At 40.0% G+C, this 26637-nt stretch overlaps 1 protein-coding gene across 1 annotated transcript; it reads right to left on the bottom strand.

The window, feature by feature from the left end:
- Positions 1–1389: 1389 nt before the first annotated feature.
- SLC10A2 (solute carrier family 10 (sodium/bile acid cotransporter), member 2) lies at positions 1390–11753 on the bottom strand. Its single transcript, XM_009867779.1, has 6 exons — positions 11332–11753; positions 6629–6747; positions 5416–5504; positions 2945–3120; positions 2580–2737; positions 1390–1550 (listed from the first exon to the last, which is right to left on the bottom strand). The coding sequence occupies exons 1-6, from the start codon at positions 11751–11753 to the stop codon at positions 1390–1392; spliced, it is 1125 nt and encodes a 374-aa protein (XP_009866081.1).
- Positions 11754–26637: the final 14884 nt, after the last annotated feature.

The following is a 26637-nucleotide window of genomic DNA, read 5'->3' as shown; positions in this document are numbered from 1 at the left end:
AGAAATAATTTATTCTTTGCTTAATATTAGGCACATTTCTGCAGCAGTGGAAAGCTAAGCGTAAGGAACTTAAATTCCACAATTTCACTTGGTTTGTAAAAACCCCTACACACTGATTCACGACACCTTCGAAGTTCCACTTGAATATGACAAAGAAGTGCATAGTTTCCACATGTTGATAGTTGGCTCATTCTTGATTTTTTTGTCAGCCAGCCTCTCACTCATTTCATCTGGAGTTGTCTGGATGTTTTCTTTACGTAATAGCTACAGGACTAATGTTACTGAATGTATCCATAAAAAATTACAGCTGCAAAAAATTTACTGCACTGTTTCTCTTAGAATTATGCTCATTTTCCCCATACGCATAGGAAAGCTTTCCATGTGTACACTTGAATTTTCAGAGACAAATATGTGTACATCCAATTATTTATGTCTGTGATTCATATAATAAAAAGCCTAAAGTTATCAACCACATCAGTGTTTACTTGTCACAGACACAGACAAATGCATTTGTAAAATAATGAAAATAAATAACTCTACAAGCACTGTTGTCTCCTGTTAACTTTGGTGAAGGTAGTCCTGGGTGAATCAGGGAAAATTTTGTTCCACTTTCAGATGCCTCCTTTTTTCAGTGCAGAATTTTCTTACACCTAAAAAATCTCTGCCTGCTCCATGGCACGCAGCAGTCACACTAAAACTGCTTGAGGCTTATGCCTTTAGCTTTGTCTCTTCACGTTTCCAGCACCTAGAAGACCTAGACTGAAGATGCAAATCTGTTGCTTCCTATTACTTTACGCAAAAAAAAAAAAAGAGTCATAAGGTACCTTGCACTTGATAAAATTATAACTTTAGAATAAATTAATGCTTCAAACAATTAGTACAGTGCAATGACTTTAGTCTGCCCAGACTGACCTAAATGAAACTTTATTTCGTTATTACCTTGTTTCAATTTCATGGTTGATTCATGTTCAGTGAAAGTCCTCCAGCCATATCAGATCTTCCACATCAACTGCTGTTGCTGCTCAGGCACTCTTACAAGATTTGTCTTTGGTGTAGGGGCCAAGAATAGCGGATAGATTTGCAGGATCGTGGGCTGAAGTTTTTGACACAAATATCTGCTTGTTTGTTTAGCAACAGCCCACCTTTATTCTACCTTTCTTCAAATAAGCCATAGAAAACATTTAAACATTCTTAGGGAATTAGCTTCAAAACCAGATTCTACAATTGTGGAAGAAACTGTGTTCAAAATCAAGGTAGAAATATTTCATAAGATAATAATTTTAAAGTCTTACTGTACAATATCAACAGAACTTCTCCTCTCGTTAAATATTTTCATAAAGCAATGGCATGTGAAAAAAGTTTTATGTAAACTGTCTATTTTACATCTTTTCAGCTTGTGGGAGCAGAGGTAATTGTCTCTTTGGTCTCATTTGATACAAATCCTCCATTTATTTTGGCATGTGATGACACTGATTTTGAATCCTCATTTTCCTCTGTTTTCTCGACATCTGTCTCTGTTTTGACTTGGCGTCTTCTGTAAATACGGTAGCCTAGGAATTGATATATATTTAGTATTAAGTAAAGAAATTATAACAATTGCCTTGAAAAGACTTTGAAATAATGTGTAGCCATGCAACATTTTCCTTCCTTGTATTGCTCAGGGCTTTTAACAACTCTAAATAGTTTCTTTAAAGCTATTTTTAATGATTTTACGTCAACAACACACATCACTGGAGAAGCACATTTAGACAATAACAAGGAAAGCATTTTAAATTCCTTATTTGACTGCTCTGTGTTCCTATTGTGTGCAGTGACTTAAAAGTATTGCCTTGGACAGCCTTTGGGCTCTTGGCTGGGTCTATGGGACTGACCTTTACCTCGACTTGAGTCCTTTATGGCAGGAGCTGGGAAAAAGAGGTTCATCTGTCCCCACTGCCAGCAAGGTCAGCATTGGGGCTGCAGCTTGCAGGCTCTGTCTCCGGAGCAGTGCCCTGATGTTTGGGAAGACTGCTGATTTGGGATTGGGAGCTCAATAGTCACAGCTGGTTTTAGGTATGAACAATGGCGACGACCCTCGATAGGTCGGTTGTAGTGGCAGCAGTGCAACTCATGAGAAGTGTATGTGGGAAGAAAAAGGGATCTTTACCTCTAGCAGAAGATATTGTTTCACACTAGCTATGAAGCTAAAGCCTGTTCTCTTAACAACTGGTTGGAGGGGGAGTTTGTGCATGCTTGCGGGTAGCCGTACACCTAGGCATCCTAGAGCATGGTAAGAAGACTTATCTGCCCTTTCTTCACCAAGGGTAACAGCAATTTGGTGCTCAATGTATTCTCATATGCTCAGTTGTAGGTGATGGAGATCCCTTGTGCTGGGAAAAAAGGGGTCTTCCAAATCTTGAACCGAGCCTTGGACACAGCACAGTGGTGATGCTCAATAATACTTTGGTCATTATTCACGTAACTGTTTTCCATTTGATTATTTTTATCCTCTCTTGGTTTTGCTATATCCATGAAAAATGAGACTGATAGCAGCAACGATAATTATAATGCTGGAACAAAAAAAAAAATCTATGATTTACCTGCTAAAATCATTAGTGCAAACAACAGCTGGAAAATGCTGTAGATGAGAGGGAAAGTAAACATCAGTTCAAGTTGTTCAGGACTGAATGAGAGCTGTACTATAGTTGAACATAGCTGTGTGTTCTGCATGCCTGTTTCCAGAGACACTGTGCGACATCTAAAGGGAAAAGAATACAAAGATAATTGTGAAATAGCAGCCTATGGCCCCTTATGATTTTTAGTATTCTGGAAAGCCAGAAATATATAGGAATAGATAACTAAGCTAATGTTTAGGGATCTTTCTCAGCATTGGTTAATCTTTAGATAAATACATTTTCCATAGCCGAAAAAAGGGTCTCGGTCTTTGCCACAGAGAATTCCATACCTGCTCCAAGACAGACCAGCTACGCGGGCCAGAATGAATCCCAGAGAATAGCCAGCGGCTGGAAATATGGTGCCAATGATCCATAATTTGGGTGAGATAATCCAGGAGCCTCTGTATAGTATTCCTCCAACCACAGCAATGACCACAATGAGGATTGCTCCCACAATGGAACCGACCTGTGAGGGGCAAAAGGAAACACTCTGTGAATAAGAAACCCCCAAGGAAAATAAATCATAGAATGGCCTAAGCTGGAAGGGACCTTAGAGATCATTTTAATCCTGCCTCCCTGCCGCCAGGGACGCCACCTCTCGACTAGATCAGGCAACACATGGGGACATCAAATATAGTGTCAAACATGCCTGTGAGCATCTCTGAGTCATTGCAACATCTTATTAAACAGAAAACCTAAAGTTTACAGCAATGTAATTCACAGTAGGCAGACAGATTAGATAGTTGCCATTTTTCCCAAACAGGAGATGCACTTAAACCTGGAACTACAGATACAGATCAAGGTACAGATATAATAGATATCTATAACAGGTATCTGTAAAACTAGTCTCTTGAAGCCTTGGCTGTAATTGTGCTGGAGATTAAAAATACCTTCACAAGTATGATGGGAGCAAGGAATGGTGCACATAGTAGAACTCCTCAGAGTTGTTGGCAAAGTAACAGCCGAATAGTTAGTAAAATGCACTTTTGTTGCCCACTTCTTGGACAGTCACACTCTGGAGCTTAGGATAGCTTATGCTAACTAGATGCTGGATTGTTAGTGATAGGAAATTATTTGCCAAGCGGAAGAGTAAATATTTAATGTGGCTGAAAATTTGTGTTTGAAAACTGGCTATGAGCTTGTATAGCATTTCTATACAGACATAGTCACAGAGCTGATCTTGTTTCCTCTGGCTGAATATACTGACATCTTCACAGCTGCTTGCCAAAAGAAGTAACTCACTGTCTTCTCAATATTCAAGTGAAACCTCTGCCCTTATGGCATATGTTGCCAGCGATTTCACTTGTGGACTTCTGGGGCTAAGCTTAGCAGAGTCCATTGCTCAGCTAAAACATATATTGCTGTTGAACTGGCTTCATCAGTCTTTGGCTGAAGCCTTTTTAAGAGCACTGAGTGAACAAGTACTTCTGTTTGACTGAGCTATTAACCACAGACACCTAGGAAGAAGAAACATGGTCTGGCCATGGCGAGCTCTTCTATTTCACCTTTCACATTTTCTTTGTGCTCTTATCTCCATTCCTTACTATACAGACCGTAATCTGACGGCTACAGCTCAATCGTTACTCGATGATTTGTTGTCCTGCATAAAGCAAACTGTCAATGGGCCCTGCTGTGGGTTGCTCACCCACTTGGTAAGAAAGACGATGGAATGGTGTTTTGCTGCAAGAGAGCTAGTAGAATTTCTTTTCATGTGAGTTCAAGTCTGTGCTCTTCCCTTAAATAATTAAACAGGAATAGTACAGTTCTCAAACCAGCACTCAGTAACATCCAGGTTTATAAGTAAGCTGTGAATGCACTTAAAAACACAACAAAACAAGCTAATAGTTTAAGAAAATTAATTGACTTAAAAAGACTTTATTTGTATTCTGTGCTTCCTGAGCTGATAGCACAGAAGTGATAAAAAAGTATGGGGAGAATAATGAGTTGCCAGATTCATTTTCTTCAGAAAAATTTAGAAAATATATGTGATAAATAAGGTGGTTAACAAAGCCGAAAGGTACTCAGCATGTTTGACAATCACTTTAAACCTAAATCTAATGTTCAAATTTATTAGTTTACTGTTAATACTAAATGCAGCTAAGTTGTTAATATCTCTATTATTTTGCTAAGAATAGTTTTTACCAAAAAATACCATATTTTTGATACATCAGAAACTATCTTGCAAAGGTAGCTGAATTTTCTAAACCACCGCGGCAGGGGGGTTTGATTAGATGATATCAAAGGTCCCTTCCAATCTAAGCCATTTTATGATCCTATGATTTTTTTAACAGTGGAAACATTTTTATTTTTTAAAAATAAAGATTACCTTCACACTCAAAATTGCCTCCCAAAATCAATACGCTGTTTTAAAAGTAGAAAGGTTGTTGATGTTTTTCAATGCAGAATGTTTTCATTTTTTATTATTTTGCAGAGAAAAACTGCTTCCAGTTGACCTGAATGATTTTCCTTCCAATTTCAATTTACATTATAAACTGAACTCAATTACTAACATAGTTGTAGCCGGAGACAAAAGTAAGCTCTTTGGATAATGATGTTTTCTAATAATGTATGCAGCTCATGCTTGTTTGTACAGGGGGAAAGCAATGCACTTCCGCAGTGTCTCATTTGTTTTCTGCTGAAAACTTTTCAGCTCCTATGAAGTCAGATACTAATACTATGAATAGCAATGTACTGCTTCAGTGATGCCACCAATTCCATAATTTGTCCATAATTACTAATGCTTCAGCCTTATATATCCTACCTTGAGTATAATTTTTGCTTTGTTAGGCCATCTGTAGTTAACATACATTCCAATCGAAACAGGAATTACAAGAGCCACCAATGAAGTTCCTGTAAAAAAGAAGAGAGAAGGGAAGTTAAGCTCACATATCATGCAGAAGGTCATGACAGGAGGACAGGCACTGTGCAGATCAGCTTGGGGTATGGAACTAGCCTTCAGAGGATGTTTCTGCTATGTGCACCCCAGAACATGCATGCACCCTTTACCCACACCTGCCCATTTGTTTTCTATAGAGTCTGTTATCTTCGGCAGCCTGTTGAAGTAATTGCCATTCTGCTGAGCTACATGCTCATTCACCTGCATCAGAAAGGCAGGCAGAAATTGGAGTGTGCTAATCATCACTATCCTGTGATGTGAATAGCTATATTAAATCTGCAAGTGTTTCACTGTGGTACCATATCAACAACCAGTTTAGAGCTTCTTTTGTTTTGGCCCCCCCTCTTCAGTATTTATTTTGAAAACACAAATAGTTTATGCATTTTTTTTTCCCCAGGACAATGAGAAATGAAATTGAAGAATATGAAAGTGACTCTGCTGGCTTTTAAGATTAGCACAACATGGAATTGCACTTGATAAGCACTAGGGCCACAGCTCTGCAAAGCACTGGAGCATGTATTTCCAAATACTTTGACTATTTTCTCTTTGTAGCTGGATGAGATTTCTGACAGGAAGTGAAATGAAGCCAAACCTGGCAGCGTAGATTGTAGCTTTTCAAAGAGACTCGGCAGTTTTAATCACTTGCTTAATTACCCACGTGTGCTTAAGTACCTTGCAAGATTATGGCCTCAGCGCTTAGCTCTTTACAGGGTTGTGCCCTAAAGCTGTTACAAACACTTTCTTTCAGGGGCAGCAGCTATTCCTTTATGAAACATTCTATATTCTTATCTCCATACTATGCAGGTCTCCAAACTATTTGAAAGAAAAGCATGCACAATCTTGTGATAAATAGCTCTACAATATTTACAATGACTTTAAGCCTTTGTTCTGCAGAGATGTGGATGGCATGAAGTAGTTAATTCTCACGGAAGTTATTGGAAAGCAGGAGGATGAATATTTTTAAAAGTCTGGGGTAATTTCTTCACGACTCTGAAGGATGATGGTATAAAGATGGCTGTTCCCAGAGGAAGGAGAAAGGAGGGAGACAGCAGGGAAAGTGCTGATTCACTGAACTCACCAATGCTGTTATAGGGAAGTACAATTGCATCAGAATCAGTCCACATCTTGGTGTAAATAAAGAGGCAAAGTGGCATCATTCCCATTGCAAGCAGTGTGGAGCAAGTTGTCATGCTGATGCTGCAAAGAAATTGGTTAGAGTGACAGTTCATCTCATGCTAGCCGATTGTCTTTCTCATTTTCCTATTATGACTTCACAGCTTATGGGATGTTGGGCAAGAAATGCTGCTGGCTACAGTAAATTTATCCTGTATATCAGGTTAGAAAAAAGCTAAATGTAAGGAATGGCTTCTGCTGAAAAGAACGGAACATAAAATATCGACATGTTCTGTGGCCACAGAACAATAACTTTCAGTGCAAATGAGGCAGTCAGACAGGCTGCCATCAGGAAGGTCTGTTGGCAAGTCTGTCTGCGTGCTGCCTGTCCGTCTGGCTTCTGAGAGGGTGGCAAACTGGACAGGGTCAGATGGACATCAAATGGAGCTTTCCATTATACCAGCAGTTCTAGAGTGTTTAATTTTCACGCCAAAGTCAACAGTATAAACCAAAAATATTTCATCATCTAGGATGTGTGAGGTAATAAAATTCCCTTTTCTGGCTTGTTTTGCTTCAGGCCAAAGAGTAGGTACAGAGAATTACTCAGTGAAGCTGAGCATAAGTAATGTTGTTTCCCTGGTTTGTGTAAAGACATTTTGGTTTAAAATCTTGAAACCATAAGGCCTGATAAACCTTGTACTAAAAGTTGCATTCTTCTACAGGAATATAGAAGGAGGGAAAGGCAAGACAGCTAAAATGAGGAAATTCTTAGAATCTGAGTAGAATAGGTAAAATTATGCCTACAAATCACACTCCTGTTTAGCCTTGAAAGGAGACGGCTGAGAGGGGACCTTATCAACGTATATAAATATCTGAGGGGCGGGTGTCAAGAGGAAGGAGACAATCTCTTCTCAATGGTGCCCAGTAGCGGAACAAGAAATAATGAGTTTAAATTAGAACATAGGAATTTCCACCTCAACATGAGGAGAAACTTCTTTACTGTGAGGGTGACAGAGCACTGGCACAGGCTGCCCGGAGAGGTTGTGGAGTCTCCTTGTCTGGAGACTTTCAAAACCCACCTGGACGCGTTCCTGTGTGGCTGCCCCAGGGGATCCTGCTCTGGCAGGGGACTGGACTAGATGATCTCTAGAGGTCCCTTCCAAGCCCTGACATTCTATGATTCTATGATCCTCTGACACAAAATTAAGGAGGGAGGGTTCTAGTTAAGGTGTTTGGAAACTTTCTCAGGAGCTTCACTTCTAATTTCTCTTTTGTGTTTTTTTCCCTGAGAAGAGGGACTACTGACCCTCGCCCAAAAACTGGGCACATTCAGAGAATTCTAGACCAATTAATACAGAAATCATGGGAATAACTGTATTAATTTTGATTCCTGTCACTCTTTGCTTCAGAGTCAGTGAACAGAACTTCCTAGGAGCCTTTATCAAGAGAGTTCCTACACATAGTAGGAGCCATGGGCTACAATTGGCAACAGGTGAAGCCCAAAATGATAGAAGGGTTCATTTTTCCTAACTCCATACTTACTTACATCTTTGTGCTTTCCCTGTATCCTCATCTGAGTTACTAAGAAAGGTATAAAACCTCATACTTCACCTACCCATGATTGTATGAGCAGTGGAAAATCAATTCCTGCCCTAACTTACGGTCTTTTTACATTGGAACATTTCAAAGCAGCATTGTAGACAGATGGATTGTTATGTAAAATAACCATGAAATATTATCAATTCAAACCAAAATCTTGTCTTGAAGGGCAGGCTTTCTGTAACACTATACTTTTACTGTTAATCTTCTATCAAGAACTGAAGATGCTTGCATTGCCATCTCTGTATCACTGATATCCTCTGGTCTCAAAATTATTGACTGAAAGCCCTTGACTTATTAAGGTAAAGGTGGTAAAGGTCTTTAACTGAAGAATAACCCTTTATAGCTATTTTCAATTGACTTCTCTTTCTGCTAGCACCATGGGATATAAACCCTGCTCATATTTGTAGCATCATCAATTTATGTTTTTACCATGATTTCCATGGTGCAACTCTGAACATATAGAGCTGAAAAAGCATGGTTTAATTCAGTGTACTCTTCCAAGGAAAGATTAAGACAGAATTTCAGCCCTGTGCTGGATATCTTTCCATCTGTGGTTTCTTTGATCTGTATTTATTGAAATTAAGTATCTTACAGGTCCTAATAACATACGTCTTTCCTCCACACTGAGGAAGGTGGTGATTAGCAAAGCTGACCTCATACTTAATTTGAAAAGTGGTATTACATTAACACCTGTATTTGAGAGAACAGTTCACTATTTTCAAAGCATGGAAAAAATGTTTTATTAAAGCTACAAATCTTAACATTCTTAGACTATTTGCCCTAGATCCACATCTTTCTTACTTCTATTATTTTTTCAATTTCTAGTTCAGACTGGCATATGAGAAAATGGATGAACACTCCAATTTATGTTACTCTGCGGGAAATAGAGAAATGAACCTGTTTATTTTAGAGCAAGGTAATCAAGATTAAAGAAAAGAAAAGGCTTATTTTTAAAGACTGTTAGAGTTAATGAACCCCCCACAGAATTTGCATTGAGTAGGATATCAGTCTTATGCGTGTTTGATGTCCTGGACCATGTCAGGTGCCCTACATATCTGTTTCTGAGTTCAGAGCACCCTGTCACCAAGATCATGACACTTCATCACAAATGTGGGTTTTTTTTTTTTATTGCCCACAATATGTTGGACTGCCTTAGTCAGTGGCTTCTAGCCTCTAAAAGTTTCCCTCAGCTTGAAGACTTTGCAGAAGGTGCTAGGAGCAGATAGAATTACTGCAAATGATTTTCATTTGTATTAGTTCCCAAAGAGAAAATTTATGTCTGTCTATTCATTGAACACAAAAGGAGGGAAAACAGTTTTGCATAGGTGGTCTTTTTCAAGCAACATTACTTCAAGAACTATTGCATAGTCACTGCTTTGTATGGAGTATTTAGATCCTAAAATCATTGTCATATTTTTTTACTGCTCAAGACGTCAGGAGAAAAAAAAATCACAAAAATAATTCTAACTTTGACAAAGATTTCATAGACTCATAGAATGTCAGGGGTTGGAAGGGACCTCTAGAGATCATCTAGTCCAACCCCCGTTCCAGAGCAGGATCCCCTAGGGCAGCCACACAGGAACGCATCCAGGTGGGTTTTGACAGTCTGCAGAGAAGGAGACCCCACAGCCTCTCTGGGCAGCCTGTGCCAGGGCTCTGTCACCCTCACTGAGAAGAAATTTTTCCTCATGTTGAGGTGGAACTTCCTACGTTCTAACTTAAACCCATTATTTCTTGTTCTATTATTGGGCACAATTGAGAAGAGATTGTCCCCTTCCTCTTGACACCCACCCCTCAGATATTTATATATGTTGATAAGGTCCCCTCTCAGCTGTCTTTTTTCAAGGCTAAACAGCTCCAGTTCTCTCAGTCTCTCTTCATAGGAGAGATGTTCATAATCCTTAGTATCTTAGAGGTCTTCATATATGCTATTTTTACAGAGTGTGAAAATTTAATATAAAGACATTTTCTAATACACACAATTCTGTTGCACTGTCTTCCTCATGAATCTTCAATGAGTCATAGAATCATAGAATGGCCTAGGCTAGAAGAGACCTTAGACATCATCTAATCCAACCTCTCTGTCATGGGCAGGGACGCCTCTCAACTAGATCAGGCTACTCAAGGCTCCATCCAACTTGGCCTTGAACACCTCCAGGGAGGGTCAGCCACAACATCTCTGGGCGATTTATTCCAAAGTCTTGCCACCCTCGTACTGAAGAATTTCTTCCTAAGGTCCAATCTAAATCTATTCTCCTTCAACTTAAACCCATTTCCCCTTGTCCTATCACTGGACACTCTTGTAAAAAGTCCCTCTCCAGCCTTCCTGTAGGTTCCCTTCAGGTATTGGAAGGCAGCTATTAGGTCCACCTGAAGTCTTCTCTTTTCAAGACTGAACAATCCCAGCTCCCTCAGCCTGTCCTTGCAGCAGAGGTGCTCCAGACCCTGGATCACCCTTGTGGCCCTCCTCTGAACATGCTCCAACAAGACCTATATCCCTCTTATGGTGAAGACACCAGAACTGGACGCAGTATTTGAGGTGGGGTCTCACAAGAGCAGAGTAAAGGGGGAGAATCACTTCTCTTGACCTGCTGGCCATGCTTCTCTTGGTACATCCCAGCATGTGGTTCGCCTTCTGGGCTGCATGAGCACACTGCCAGCTCATGTTGAGCTCCTCATCTATCAACACCCCCAAACCGTTCTCTTCAGGGTTGCTCCCAACCCACTCTGTGCTCAGTTTCTATTTATTTGTGCCTGGGACTGGCCTGACCCAGGTGCAGGACCTTACATTTTGACTTGTTGAAGCTCATGCAGTTTTCACTGGCCCATTTCTCAAGCCTATCGAGGTCCCTCTGGATAGCATCTCCTTCCTCAAGTGATTTCACAGCACCACCAAGGATATTTGTTATTCTGCTTATATTTACTACTATTAAAGTAACAAACTGTATTTAAAAGAAGAAAGCTCATCATGCATGGACCAGGAAGCTAAGAAAAAAATCAGACAGTCCTTTTCAGTATAATGCTTGCAATGTAAAAAGTCCTATGAGCTACTTAAGCTGCTCTTACCTTAGGTCCATGTCTCCATCCACCCAGTAGGCAACAATATTGGAAGCTGAGCCGCCTGGACAGCATCCCATGATCATTACCACGACAGCTTGAATAGGAAGCACGTTAAAGGCCAGGGACAGCAAGAAGGCTGCGAGAGGCATAATTCCAAACTGGCAAAGGAAACCCACAAAAATACCCCAGGGTCTTTTTATGTGGGCCCAGAATTTCTGAAGTTCCACATTGCAACCCATGGAGAACATCACCAAAGCCAGCATGACTGTCAGAATAGTACTTAAAACAACGCTCAAAGTTTCATTAAAATTATCTTCTGGTAACACACAAGATGTGCCATAGCAAATAGTAGCATTTGTTGGACAAGCCGTAGAGTTTTCAGCCAAACACCTAGTGCTAAATTGCTGGGAAAGAAGGTATGTCTGCATTTTGGAATACAGAACAGCTCAGTACATCCGAGGCAAACTTTCAAGTCTGTGTAGATGGCTGTTTGTCAGTGACTCCTTTTAAATGATCCAGGAAGCAATAAAGTGCAATAAATGCTTGAACACTCTTACTGTTCTTGAAGGGTTTGGCACAGTGCTGATTCATATAGTTATAAAAGTTGTGCTTGCTTGGTATGGTGACATTTAATCATTTATCCATATGATAATGAGGAATTCCACATTAAGAGAATAACTGTTAATATTTAAGTGTGTAAAGGAGGCTAGTTGTGGAGCTGAGCACGTGAAATGAGAATCACGGGAGGAAGAAAAAGCTTAAGCTTCATTCTTTCAATTTTTTACATGCCTCTGGGAGAGCCACTCATGCATGAACCATCATTGCTACGACAGAGGTCTGTGGGGGTGAGTGACAAAGACACAAGAAGCTACGAGTAGAGGTCCTGAGCTAGGATTTGAAGCTGCAAGTCTTGCTAAATGCTGAAGCATTGACCATGACACACATGCTCATTTGAATACAGTGTGATTCTTATTTGGCTGTATTTCTAGTATAACAGAAGACATAATTGGTGCACAGGGATCATTTTCTTACACGAGTGCATGCACATTTGTGTCACTTTTAGGCTCCAAAGTGCTACTTTTAGATAACCTTTTTGATTCTTTCCTTTGCAGCTTTCATGTAATCCTGAAGATGGTGAAGATCCCTGGCTGCAAATGGATCCCTGGCTATCATGATGTAGTCTGGTAAAATATCATCTGTATTCTTAGCCTTGGCACATAGAGAACTGCCACTGCCCTGAAATCTCCATATCCCTCCAGCCTGTACACTGGGTGATCACCTGATGGCTGCTTTTCCCTGTTCATGTCTCCTGCTGCTCCCAGTCACCTCCACCTTCACACCAAACTCATCAGCTGGGGAAGAGAGGAGAGGGGAAGGGACAGGGGAAGAGGGGCAAGAAGCCATGGGCCGTGTTTATTCAGGCAGCATGGAGATTTACAGTTGTCCTCATGCCTTCTACCAGGTGCAGTTGATGCAGCCACGCTTTGCTGCAGCTTGGGCTGGAAATGGGTGGTGAGAGGAGGGGGATGGAGTGGTGAGGATGGAGAAGGAAGGAAACGTGATTTTAGATCCAAGTGGGGAGTAGGGCAGTGGGGCTGGCATACTGCTGTGGAGCCATGGTATTCAATCAAAGCTGACCATGAGCCCTTCAGTGTGGCGACTCTTTCAGCATCTGCACTGAGGGTGAGGGTGCACGTCACCTTTTTTTGCCTGGTGTGGCATGCCTGGCTCTGATGCAGCTCGTTGTTCTCCATCACCCCCATGGCTCCAAAGGGATGAGAGGCTGAGGCAGGGCAGCTTCCAGGGGACCCCTTTCGGGTCTTACAGATCTAGGATGAGCACTGGGCATGTTGCATGGTGTGGCTAACACTTTTTTTTTGTGTGTGGGACCAGGGGAACATTGTGGTGTCCTCAGCGTATTTGCCTCCTGCTGTGTGTCTCCATTATCTTTCCCCTGCCTTGATTCATGACTTTCTCTCATGTGTGTTCTTCTGTGGAAAAGTATCACATACCAGTCAGTGTTTAGATATTTTTACTGTGTTTATTGCCCTATTAGGTGGATGCAGTACAAATATTCATGCATTGAATATCAAAATAACTTAATGCCATTGACATTCTGTAAGAGCAGAAGAATGTACGAGAGTGGACAGAGGTGTTCTTCAAGTCAAAACAACAGCAAAAACAGCAGCAACAACAAAACACTAGAAAGCTAGAATAATTATGACCATACAACCTGCGCGGATCTCAGTCTCAAGATTTCATATGCCTGTCAAAGTCACTGGGATTTTTGGTTGGTCAAAGGTTTACCTCTCAGACTTCTTCCAAAATTGGGAATGTTTTCAAGGGAAAAATTCTGATGCTTCTTTACCTGTACCCCAGCTTTGCCTGTACCCCAGCTTTGGGGCAGACTAAAATTCAGTGCAAAATATAAAGTGAAATTGATGCCCCCAAGCATCTTTAGTTTTCAGTAGAGAAATATTTTATTTTTTACTAGGGTAGCATGCTAAGCCACAATTATCTTCAGCAAGCAAGACTCCCACTGGAAGACTCAGCTTCTTTGTGCCTAACCTCAGTGTGTGAAATGGTAGGTGTTGCTATTTTTATTTAACTTTAAACCGTGAACTGTTGAGGGGGAGCTGACTGCCTTAGAAAGGATTTCCCAGCATGTTCAGATGGCATCTGTTTCTTTACAAAGGGGTCATCTAAATGGCTGTATCTCCCAAGTCACTATTGGGTGCCTGATGGGATAATGTCAGAGAAGCTTTATCCTCCCAGGCAGTTGGCAGCTCATACTCTGTGATTAGTGCCACATCTGTGTGACTATGATATGTCTAATAGAACAACAGGAAAGGTAATAAGGAGTAGAAGAAAGGAGGAGAAAGCTACAAGATCTTAATTTCGCAGAAAACTTATTCTCCTTATTATTAGATCTCCTTGCATTCAAACTGTGTGTTTCAGGAGCCTTTGCTTTTCAATCCAAGTCTTTTAAAGCCCTAGTTAGATTTAAAAGCACACCTGTATTAACATTTTCTATAAAACCTGTGCCTGAGTCTGAATTTGCACTTGAACCTGCTTCTTGTTGAAACTGAAACTTTTGACTAGGACATCTTGAAATCTCCATCAAGCCTCAGGGCCAGGAGTGACTTTCCTAGGCCTGTAAATGTCTGTGATTACATTTGGGCTTTGGGCTCAACTGAGGACAAATGGGACATCAGCTACTCACTTGCATGGCCCTATGGGTCAGCAGATCATGTAAACTTAATCTGCACTTACTGCAAGGTTTGCCTTAATTTTTTCTCCTCTGTCGTAAAAAGGATGGTTCCAGGTTATAAGTTCACCACTTAACTGTATAAAACCTCAGATCACCAAAAAAACCCAAACCTTTCTGGAAATAGAACTAAGCCCTTCTGAATTCAACTTATTATTAGGCTGACAATGCCATGCTTTAGCACATATGCTAGTACATGTTTCAAGAAATCCTCATTTGTTGTTGCTGAAGTAAAACCATATCCAAGACATTGAAATTTTAACAGGCACAGTTAAGAACTTGGTATGTTGCAGGAGGTACGGTATTATCAAGCAGGCAGGCATCTCTCTCAGGACTGCTGGAATTCAAACATTTCTCCAGTTTATTTTTGCTTTTCACAGTGTGCTTCTGGGATTTAATCCATATGCAGACCAATGGGAGAAAATAGATCCCCAAATCTGGCTGCTCTTTGTAAATTTCCCTGACATCCTCAGGAAAAAAGCAGCATTTCAGAGATGGTTGTCAGAGGTACTGAGCTTCTGTTTTATTGCCTGTTTTCCACTCACTTTATGGTGCTTAACTGATGAGATGGACTATGTGAACTCAACTGGCATCTCTTACCTATTCCTGTTGGGTGTGTTCTTCAGTGTGATTTTAATTATTTGTCACTGACATTTAGATAAAAAAGTCGCAGTAAGCCTGGTGGCATTTTGGTGATGATTAGCACTCCTGGCCTCATTCTGGACACGCATCAGCCTAAGCGCTATGTTCGTATCCCCAAACTACGAAACTGCTGCATTCTGAGTTGTCTTCTTGAATTTTTGTGGTGAGGAGTTTGCCAGCTTATGCAAGTGAGATTAGGGTCACTTCAGCAAACAAATCCTGCCAGATGAAACATGTAAGGATCTATCCCTGTGCTGACAATTGATAATTGATTCATCTATTAACTCGAGCACTTAAAAAACACAAATAGCAGTAAGTGCATACAGAGCCCTGCACTGGGAGAGACAATTTAACAGTTTGTCTTTTATGGCTGTCTGGTGCTTATTTCTGTGATGTTTCTCTTAATGAGACTTATGAATCTTCCCTGTCTGCTTAATTCAGAATCTGAGATGCTTCTTCATGTATTTATGTCTTGGTTAGAAGAATCTTTTATTTCAGATAATTAATTTCCTAAAGGCAATTACCTGCTTTTTACCACCATCTTTAAAAGAAAAACGACAGCTATACCTAGTATTGCTGACCTTGTTTACAACTTTAAACTTTATTGTGGAAAAAAATTTGATTTCTTTGTTTGCAGAAAAGTACTACATGATTTGAAGTTTATAGAGGGCATGAAGAAAGGAAAATCTCCATGGAATAGCAGGAGAGAAACTTATGACATTAAAATACATTTAGCTCAGGATAGCTTCCTACAGAATAGTGAAAAGTCAGCTGTAAAGCTGCCTTGCTGAATCTTTACATTTACATTTCAACATTTCACAGTCTGGTGCATACATCTACATTCTGCCTGTTAGACTCTTGAGCTGAGTCTCAGATTAAACACTGAAGGTATGGATGCTCTTGCATTTGGCTGTTGATGAGCTCAGTCGGGAAAAAAACACCTGATGTGTTGCACACTTGGATTACAGGTGAATTTTTATTGCTGCTGTACTAGCCCTCAGAGATTCAGCTTACCCCAATGGCTGAACTCCTGTACACACTAAGTAGTTGCTTTGAACTCTAAATATTGTGCGTGCAAGAAGAAATACATAGTGCATTTTTATTTTCTGAGACATTTCAGCCTCACCTGTCTAAATCATGGCAGAAAGTGTAATCTTTCTGTGTACCCATCTTCCATGGCAAAATGTGAGCATTTTCAATAGAACAGAACAGCTCATCCTGAAAATGTGTAGTTACTGTGCAACTGCAGGTAAGAGCATGCAAAAGCCTCAGACTTTAAAGGATTTCGCTCTTTTTTGATATGTGTATGAGGGTAAATCTTCTCTTCCATGCTGTTTGGCAAGGAGTGTCTGCTGTGAGACAAATAATGAAAGTCTGCCAAGAGCACAAGCCAGGCTTTTGGCTGCCAAGCTGCAAGGGTGACCTATGACATCAATTAAAAAGCTGAAAGATAATTTCATACTAAATCAAAAAATATGAATCATTCTACCACCTATAAATGTGTAAGATTTTTAATGATTCTCTTGGGTTGGAATCTCTTGATAGAAGCATGTTTTTCATGTTCCTCAGCAAAGATCGACTTCAACTTTCAGTACCTTTACCTGCATTTTAAAAGTTGTAACTTTAATTCATGGTTATACCAAATTAGTAGTAACCCAAAATAAAGGCTTAATTTGGGATAAATGACCAAAAAAATAGATGCTTAGACTCTATATCAAGGTTCTGGTTGATTTTAAGGTCTGCAAGGTTAAAGAAAAGTGAAATTGTTAGAAGAATTTTTATTCTCTTGAGACAAAAATTTACTTTTCTAATTTCCAACAGAAGGAGAAATGATGTACACTGTTTCTTGTTTGCTATTGTGTTGGTTTATGATTTATCTTCTGGCAAGTAGCAGGAAAATGGTGTTTTTGACTGCATTTCCAATGTCCTTTACAATCATCATCTAAGCCTGGAACCTGGCTGCACCTTTAAAAGCTTTTATATTGATAATTGATAAATGATTGTGATAATTTGTCTTTGAAATAATTATAATAGTAAAACTATTTAGCTATTCTGTTATTCTGAGAGCTAAAGGAAGAGCATAGAAGGCACAGAATTAAAGTAGAATAAAACTCATAGTAAGTGAAAAATGTCAATGCTTTCATTTACTTTGCAGTGGATGGGATAAATCTTATCAAGGAACTCAGTGAGTGCAACAGAAGCAGATCAGCAGATCAGAGCATCTGGTGCTGAGGATTTTCTACATGTAATCTGGGTATTTTACTTTAGAATAGGTTTAGTCTGATCCTTGATCTGGGTGTCCCTCTCATGTGTGCCTTGAAACTGTCTGAAGGATCTCAGACGTGGGTTTGGATTCATATGTCCCTGTTATATATTGGAGCACATCTGGAAACATGCAGTGGGCTTTTTGGCTTAGTTAAAACCTGTTAGAGGAAACCAGTTTGCATACACCAAAACTGCTCTGAAAAACAACCTGACACACAGTAAATGGGAACAGTTTGGGAATTTACTTCAACATTGCTCTTGTGCTCCAGGCAAAACAACGAAGGGGGTGCAGCATAAGGGTGTCTTCCTCACCTGCACAAGGCTGTCTGATGAGCCACAGGCTATAGGAGTTTTGTGTCCTGCAGGGGTGGTGGCCGGGTAGAATATCCTAGGGCATCAAATGTACCATTAAACACCTACGTTTAAACTGCTGAATCTCATCCTGGATAGCTGTACTGGACAATTGTGCCCTGAGGCTCACTGCTGAGAATATGGCAAGTCTCTAGTGAACAGCTCTTGAAGCTATGCTGGGGATGTCGAAAGCCAGGTATTAAAGAGCACATCCTCTAATAAACACAGAAACAAGAAATCTGAGGAGAAGAAATGTTACTAAGTTCCTCCTTTTAGTTTGCCCAGGGAGTTGAATAGGACCAGAAAATCACGCAGCTGGAATCGCTTCATGTAAACACTGAGCAGTGCTGCTGGGAAAGAAAAAGAGAAGTGAAGGAGAAAAAATGCAAAAGTAAAGTTGTGGGGTTTTTTTTCTGTGTTTTAGTTTGTTTGATTTTTTGTTTTGTGTTTTTTTTTTGTTTTGTGTTTTTTTTTTGTTTTTCTTTCTGTTCTTAAACAGACGTTTTTCTTTGAGTTAAGGCTTCGTTAACTGAGAAAGCTGTGCCCCCTTCTCAAAATTGGGCTCATCTCTGTGAATATGGGAGAGGCAGCTCCTTAGCTTTTCTTTTTTTCTGATTTAGAGCAGATATTTGAACTCACACCTTCCAAATAGCGTGTTGGGAGGTGCTGATCTCAGACTGTCTTCAGAGGAGCAGTTTTACCTGCACAGCTCAGTGGGCAGACCTGGGACACATATACGCCATCTGCTCCATTGGTAGTCTAATTACCAGAGACTATTCTCATATCTTGCAGATTTATAGAAAGTTCTGGGTCAGGTAGAAATAATTTTTTTTTTCTGATGAATATAAAAGAATGGCTTCTCCATTAAAACTGTTTTGAAACCACCTGAGGTAAAAGGTGTTAAGATTTAACTAATGCTAATTCTAGAGATTTTTGATTGCAGTGTTAGAGAGGGGAATCAGATAATGCCAGTTGTTATAAGCTTAAGATCTGGCTTGTACTAGATGCTGTGCAGGGACATAGTAAGCATCACTTCTGTTTTTTTTTGTTTTTCTAACAGTTTTTGTCTTCCTTCAACATATGCTTAACCAAGTAACAAGTGATAGGACAAGAAGAAATGGCCTCAAGTTGCACCAAGGGAAATTTAGATTGAATATTAGGAAGAATTTCTTTACTGAAAGGGTTATCAGGCATTGGAATGTGTTGCCCAGGGCAGTGATGGGGTCCCCTTCCCTGGAGGTATTTAAGAGTAGTGTAGGCATGGTAATTTGGTTTAGTTGAGGACTTGTCAGTGTTAGGTTAGTGACTGGACTCAATGATCTTAAAGGGCTTTTCCAATCTAGGCCATCCTGTCATTCTGTGATTCTGGAAAACCCTAGCATTACAGATATAGAAACGAAAAAGCATCAAAGTGGAAAAGGGTATCCCTTGCATATATAAATTACGTATAACTAGATACCTGTTCTGAAAAGTCTATCTAAACCAGCACTCTTGGCTGTTTATTTTCAGAACACCTTTTATTACCAGGAGACACTCCTTAAGAGTTCTTTAAGATTTGACTTAATATCGACAAAGTCAAATATGATCATAAAATCTTCAAGAATGTTATGTAGATGCAACTTTATCTGGGAGCTGCTGGTCTCTCAGCACTTGAGAACAGGTGGTTCTTTGGTTGTGGGAGTTGAAAGTATGGAAGATGTGGTGCCTTTGATCTGATTTACTGTAGTGCTGACACAGTTGATGACAGGACCGGGACAGTCTCTGTGTGAATGTCTGTGTTGTGGGCTTGTGGAAAGGTGGGTGTAATTCTTAATTGATGCTTGGAACTACATAAATAGGGAAGTGATTCTGTCCCTCTGCTCCACCCTCGTGAATCCCCACCTGCAGTACTCCGTCCAGCCCTAGAATCCTCAGCAAAAGAAAGACATGGACCTGTTGGAACACTTCTAGAGGAGGACCACAAAAATGATCAGAGGGATGGAACACCTCTCCTATGAAGAAAGGCTGAGAGAGTTGGAATTTTTCAGCCTGGAGTAAAGAAAGCTCCAGGGAGACGTTATTGCAGCCTTTCAGTGCTTAAATGCAACCTGTAGGGAAGATGGGGACAATCATTTTAGCAGGGCCTGTTGTAGTAGGACAAGGGGAAATGATTTGAAACTGAAAGAGAGTAGATTTAGACTAGATATAAAGAAGACTTTTTTTTTTTACAGCGCGGTTGGTGAGACACTGGAACAGGTTGCCCAGAGAGGTGACGGAAGCCCAATCCCTGGAAACATTCGAGGTCAGGTTGGACAAGGGTCTGAGCAAGCTGATCTAGTCACAGTTGTGCCTGCTCACCACAGTGATTTTAGAGTAGATGACCTTTAAATTTCCCTTTCATCTCAAAACATTCTATGATTCTGTGAAATAGCATAGATAGCAGTAATGAAGTTTAATTATTTAGTAGAACCTGAGTAATGTTTTGGGCCTTCAGTTAGCCATTTGGGTTCCTATTTGGGTGCACAGTGCTGAAGATTCAAACGCTTAACTTCATTGAGTCCGAAGGCTTTGGGATCTTGGAGAATCCCTGCTTAGGTGCTTGGTTTCTTTGTGCAACATCCATCAAAATGGGCGATCCCACAAATGCAGTACAGTGAGTGGGAGTCCTGCACAGCAATCAGTTGAAAATGTCTGTGACTGACACTCTCTGTGCTGCGTCCTAAAATACAAGAACTGGAGTAGGACCTGAAGCCCATTCCTTTCCCCATGAGCTCTGTTTGCTTCTGCCTCCTCTCTGCCCTAGTGAATATTTCATTATACATCAGGGCTTCTGCAGCAGGCTGAGGGAGTGCTGGCCAGGAGCTTCCTGCTGGCTGTGCCCAGGGTACTTTGCAGATGGGCTCACCTGGGATCTGACTGATGCAAACTCAGGTCCCTCGTGGCAGAGGCAGCAATTTTTAATTCTTTTCTCCCTTCAGCTCATGTGTGTTTTTTAACTGACAGGCCTTGGGGTAGAAATAAAAACGGAGATGCCAGACATGCTTTCTGCATGTTGGTGCACCTTCCCTGTACTTTACACCTGCTGGTAATGTCAGTGGGTATGGGACACAGTCAGGCGTGAACAACAGCTTTGTAGAAACCTGAGGATCTCACTTGGAGCCAGGCTCCTGCAGTGGCAGCCTGCTAGTACAGTCCCTGCAGCTCTTCTTGAAGCATGAATGCTGGCAAATGTGGATATCTACTTTGAAAATGCTTATCAAATTTATTTCCATCAGTTGTTTCCAAATTATTTCCATGAAAATACAAACCGTGTTTTATTGCTTCTGTGTCTGACAAAGCTAAATGTCTGTTTGGATTGTAATGAATGAAAAACATGGATTTACCTCATCCTGATAAGAAAAGGAATTTCTACATGAACATGTAAAAATAAACACATATAAACCACTATATAAAGATGTTTGTATATAATTTATATGTGACATGAATAATGATTAAATATAGGTAGGGAAGTGTTGTGTTTCTTTTTTTTTTATTCAGGGAACAACTGCATTTTATGAGAATTTCTGAGAACTTCTTACTGAAGTGACTTCTAAAAACTTTCCTAGCCTCCTTCAGTAAATGACAATATGCTTAAGAAAACACTTTTTTTTTTCTTTGCTGCTGCTGCTGAAATAAGTACAGTCAGTGGTAGATTTCTGCACTGAGGTCTTCTGTTAACGGAAGACCTGTCTTCTGTTCTTCAGTAACATCTGTTTCCTTTTCATCAGGATTTTGTGATCAGCCAAAAACCTGGTTACCTATGGTCAGGAGGCATTAATTAGGAAAAAAACCCCACATTTTTTTAATATATTTATCAGTAATAGGGACATGTAATCTCTAAACCCATGTTTCTATGCTTCTAATGATTTTTGTGTAATTTCATGTACCTTATCTATCCTTTGTCCTCTATGCCTCAGTTTGAAAATTTAAATGTATAATTATTTACATAAACAGTATTCTAATTCAAAATGTTTGAAACACATTTAAATGCTTTGAAGGTTTCAGGTGTTAACTGGGGAAACTTGCTTTCTTTGTCTTCTGTTCCCTGGACACTTAGATTATGTTTTAGTGCTGGTTTTGAACTCTCTTTCATCAAGTCTGGAAATTATCTTAAAATAAGAATTAGGATGCTCATGCATGGAAAAAAAATCACAGTGGGACTTCAATGAAATTCATAAGTTAGTGACAAAAACCAGCTATCTATTCACAGTATTATCTGTAAAAACCTTTCAAATGACTTTTAAATAAAAGTGCATGGATGCAAAATACTAATGTAGAAGTGGCTTTTGCAACAGTTAGGAATATAAAATTGATGAGTTGTACTCATTATACAAAAATGTGGCAGCACCATACTAACCAATGTATTAGAATTTTAAAATTTTATTAACCTTCTTTTAAAGCAGTTCATGTACTTTATGTCAAGTAACAAAGTTATGGTCCAAAAGTTTTTCTTCTACATCTCTAAATGTGTGGGTTTAATTTTCCCCTCTTCTTTTTTTTTTTTCTTTTTTAAAACCAGTGTGACCTAGAGGTATCTTGCAGAGGAAATAAAAAATTTTGAAGAAGGAAGACTTAAATGTACAAAGTTGATCCTTGGAGACTGAAGCAATACCATTAGTGGACAAGCTGAAATAAAAAAGCAGCTCCAATTTAGACATGCAGCCTGGTGAAATCCATTTACATTATAAAATATTTGTCAGAGGTACATATTTTTTTAAATAGAAAAAAACCCCACACGGTAACTGAAAGCAAAAAGTCTAAATTTTTTAGGTCTCCCAAGAATATGATTAGGAAAAAAAAAAGGCGTATAACTCAGATTTAGTGTCAGCATCTGAACTACCTCCTCTTACTATTCCTCTGTGTAGAAAAAGTGCTATTTCTGTAGCCTTTATTTTGAGGAACAGTCCTGTCAAGTGGCCAGTTTATTAATGTCATGTGTGTGTGTTCCCTGGAGAAGATGTCCTGCCCTGGTCCCTCTGCTGGGACAGGAGCTCAAGGCCAGGCACGGGTGACACATTTTGAGGGTATTGCAGGCTGCAGCAGTGATGAGAACCAGACTGTGCTCTGCCAGTAATGAGAAGATCACCTACACAACACACGTCTCACAGCTCAAAGCTTTCCTTTGGCATAGGCTGACTTTCCACGTGTTTTTTTTGTTAGCTACGCATTGACCTTGAGATTTAATATATAATGAGCCTGTGGGGGAGATAGTCCTTTATCTCTTCAACCTGCCTTATGTGCTTCCTTTGTATCTAACCCCTTCTTCTCCAATCACTAGCAAGAAGGAAGAAACTCCCTTATTAAGTTTGTAGATTCCTAGAACCAAACTTCTAAAACCAGTCTGTGAAACAGGAGATAGAGAAAATCGTGTTTATACATACAGTACAAATAGTCCCATGGGAAAAAAAGCCTTGTAAACTCTAAGCACTAAGATGTGAATGCAACCAGACTTTAGATACACCCGTCCTTGCCAAACCTTGTATATCCTGATAATGTAAACAAATACACCTGAGAACTTCAGGGGCAAAATGTTTGTGTGTGAATGAAATCACCTATATTCAGCTATGCCTGGGTAGCAGGGAGACCATGACATGCCAGATAACAGATTTGCTAACAATAGAATCATATGGAAATCAGGAAATACTTATTTCACTGAAAGATAAAATACCTGTTCAAATAAGGAAGGCTCCTTTCTTCACATCATACAGGCCATCAATGGTTCTTAGACACTATTAATTTTCTCCTGATTCTGTGACTGAGTGAATGAGTAGTGCGAAGATCTCCTTTTATTTTCAGAGCTGCTTGCATTTGTGTTATCAGCACTGAACACACCTGAGTGAATGGATCTTCGTGAGATGTTTGATAGGCAGAACTTTCCAGGAATCCAATGGTCCTACTGCTGCCCTCAGTATTCGACCTTGGTGGGACAATAGTGACAAAGACAGGCAGAGAGTGATTAATGCCTCATCTCCCCAGAGCCTTTTTTCTCTCTGAAGTACCCTATTGTCTCTGGCCAAGGATATTTTTATGCAGTGACGAGAGGAGGGGTGAGAGAGAGGAAGAGAAGACATCACATCTGAATGAGGCATTTTCCCTTTCTGCTCCCCAGAAAGAAACTTCACTGAGTAGCTGCACTTCCATGAGTTATTGACCGGATTCCCAGAAACCGCTGTAGAAACTTGGAGCTCTCTCAGCTAGAGGTTGTTTCTTCTCCTTACAGGCTTTCCAGTTGTCCTGGTCTGAGCTAAACAGAACCAATTTTGTTCAGTGATTTTACATTTCAGCTCAATCTCATCTAAGAGATGGCGCTTTCTGAAGATAGCTGCATGACTTTGCAGACAGTCTCTGCTCTTAGAAGTGATAATTCTTGATGTGTAGTTACTAGCAGGGATGGATATGCAGAAAGGCTCTTGCTTATACTTACTCCTGTAATAACCAAGGTCACTGCTAGATACTGTGTGCCACATTAAGGGTGCTGGGAAGTGAGAAAGGTTGCAAGAAAGTAAAAAGTTGCAGCTCCAGGAAGGAATGGACAAGACAGGTGACCGGAAAGGGTATTCCAGTCCATATATGTAATATTCAGTATAAAGCTGAGGGATCATGGGGGTAAAGCTCTCTTGCTCTAACAGCCAGTGTCCAAATAGGACTCCATCCAGTCTTCTGCCTTCAGTCCTGGTTCTGAGTTCCCAAATCCAGCTTCTGTGTCTGGTCCCTCTCTGCCACCAAGCCTGGGGCTTCCCCAGTGCTTGCCTGCTCTGCGGCATCAGTGGTAATTGCTAATTGGGCTTAGGGAGCCGGTTTTGATATCGTTTTTTATATATTTGTCCACATTTTCATTATTTCCTTATTAGTACTGTTATTGTTTTATTAAAGCTGGTTTAGTTTTGCTTTCCAATCAGTAAGCGTCTCTGCCTTATTTGCTTTCCCTTTTGGTTTGGGAAGGGAAGGGGTTAGACAATATCTGTAAGTCTTTACTGGCCAGCCCAGCCCTAACTCTTGACACCAGTTAATTACTGGAAGCTACAGAAGGAGGAGAAATTAACCCTTTGGTTTTGTCCATTTGATGAGAAATCAGAAAAGTCGTCTTGTTCTTTTACCTTCGTTTGGTTTTGGTTTTTTTTTTAACTCTTTTTATGTAACAGGAAGACCTCTGGCATTGGAAAAACGTGCTGTAAATGCAGCGGGTAAGCTTCTCCTAGGGCTGAGGCCTAGGAGTGAAAACTTTGTGGTGAAATTATACTGATGAGGGGAAGGTAATTGTGGAAGGATTTTCTAGAGAAAAGCCTTTCACAGCCTTGAGGAGGACCGTAAACAGGGAGCAAGATAAATTGATAATACCAAAGATTTTCTTTTCATAATGTTTTTTATTCTACATAAGTAACAGCAGATTTTTTAAAACCAAAAATCTGATTCAGTTATCTATTTCTTCTGTTTCCACCCCAGACACTTAAGTACGAACTGCCAGTTCATCCTGCATTCATAGATTCTTCAGCAGTTAAATTGAAATAGGTATGTCTCTTCATGTTGTCATCATGCAGCAGTATGTCACCATGGAGAGTCACTTTTACTTCAGGCGAAAGAAAGGAGTATACTAAAAAGCTGTCTGCTAGGCTGTTATCATCCATAACTTCTGCTGCTTATTGCTTACTCACATGATTTGTTCAGACCATGAAGCATATGTGTTTTTCTGATTTCTGTGGTAACATTAGTTCTTCTAATGAAGTTCACACTTGCAGCTCTGTTGCTTTTTCAAAATTGTTGATACACTTTCAGAACCATGATGGCCTCGTGCCTTCAACCCAACGTGATTAGCATACAAGAAATTAAAGAAACAGACTTTAAATTCCTCTGAAAATTACATTGAGTGTATTGAAGAGCAATAATCGAAGAGAGCTGTTAACGATCCACTATTCTGTTCAGCCTAAACCCTAGGTATGCTCTGATTTTCCCACTCTGGGAAACTACTTAAACAAAAGCTGTGTAAGGAAGTGATATGAAGAGTTGAAACATTCATAAGTTAGCAAAAGAAAACAAAGAGCATTTGTTAATATATTGCCACAGTGAAGCATAGGATACTCATTCTCCTAAACTGTAGGTAAGGATAAATAAACAGCATTCCCATAGGTAAGTATCCATTACTTATTTCAAAACTGGGCAATACCGTACTTATTTATTTTTAACACAAGGTGAACTCTTTTATTTGTTGGGTTTTTTTAACATATATTTATTATTATTGGCCCCTGTAATCACTGTAAATGACACAAATGTCCTGACTAAATGATGCTTGAGTTAAGCTCCATGACATGCCTGCAACAGCCCATCAAATCTAAAGAAGCAGGTGATTAATAGCAGTAGTTTGACATTTAGTTTTCACATTGAACAACACTGAACAGCAATATATGGTGGAAACACGAAGAGCATGGTGGTGAGAGACATTTTTCAGTCCAAAAGCCTTCTGACTATGTGAGAAGGCTTACACCCCATGGGCCATGGGGCTGGACTCTGAGTCTATCCAGATCATAGAATCATAGAATCATACAATGGCTTGATATGGAAGGGACCTTAAAAATAATTCCAACTCCCCAACCTGTCACAAGACCAAGATGCTCAAACTCTCCTCCAGCCTGTCCTTGAACATTCCCAGGGCTGCAGCATCCACATCTTCTCTGGGCAACCTGTTCCAGTGTCTCATTACCCTTGTAGAAAAGAACTTCTTCCTAATGTCTAATCTAAATCCACCCTGCTCTAGTTTAAAAGCATTGTCTCTT

Source organism: Apaloderma vittatum, unplaced genomic scaffold (genome assembly GCF_000703405.1).
Source record: "Apaloderma vittatum isolate BGI_N311 unplaced genomic scaffold, ASM70340v1 scaffold744, whole genome shotgun sequence".
Lineage (NCBI taxonomy): Eukaryota > Metazoa > Chordata > Aves > Trogoniformes > Trogonidae > Apaloderma > Apaloderma vittatum.
The sequence above is the reverse complement of the archived record's forward strand: the minus strand, read 5'-3'. Positions and strand labels throughout refer to the sequence as shown.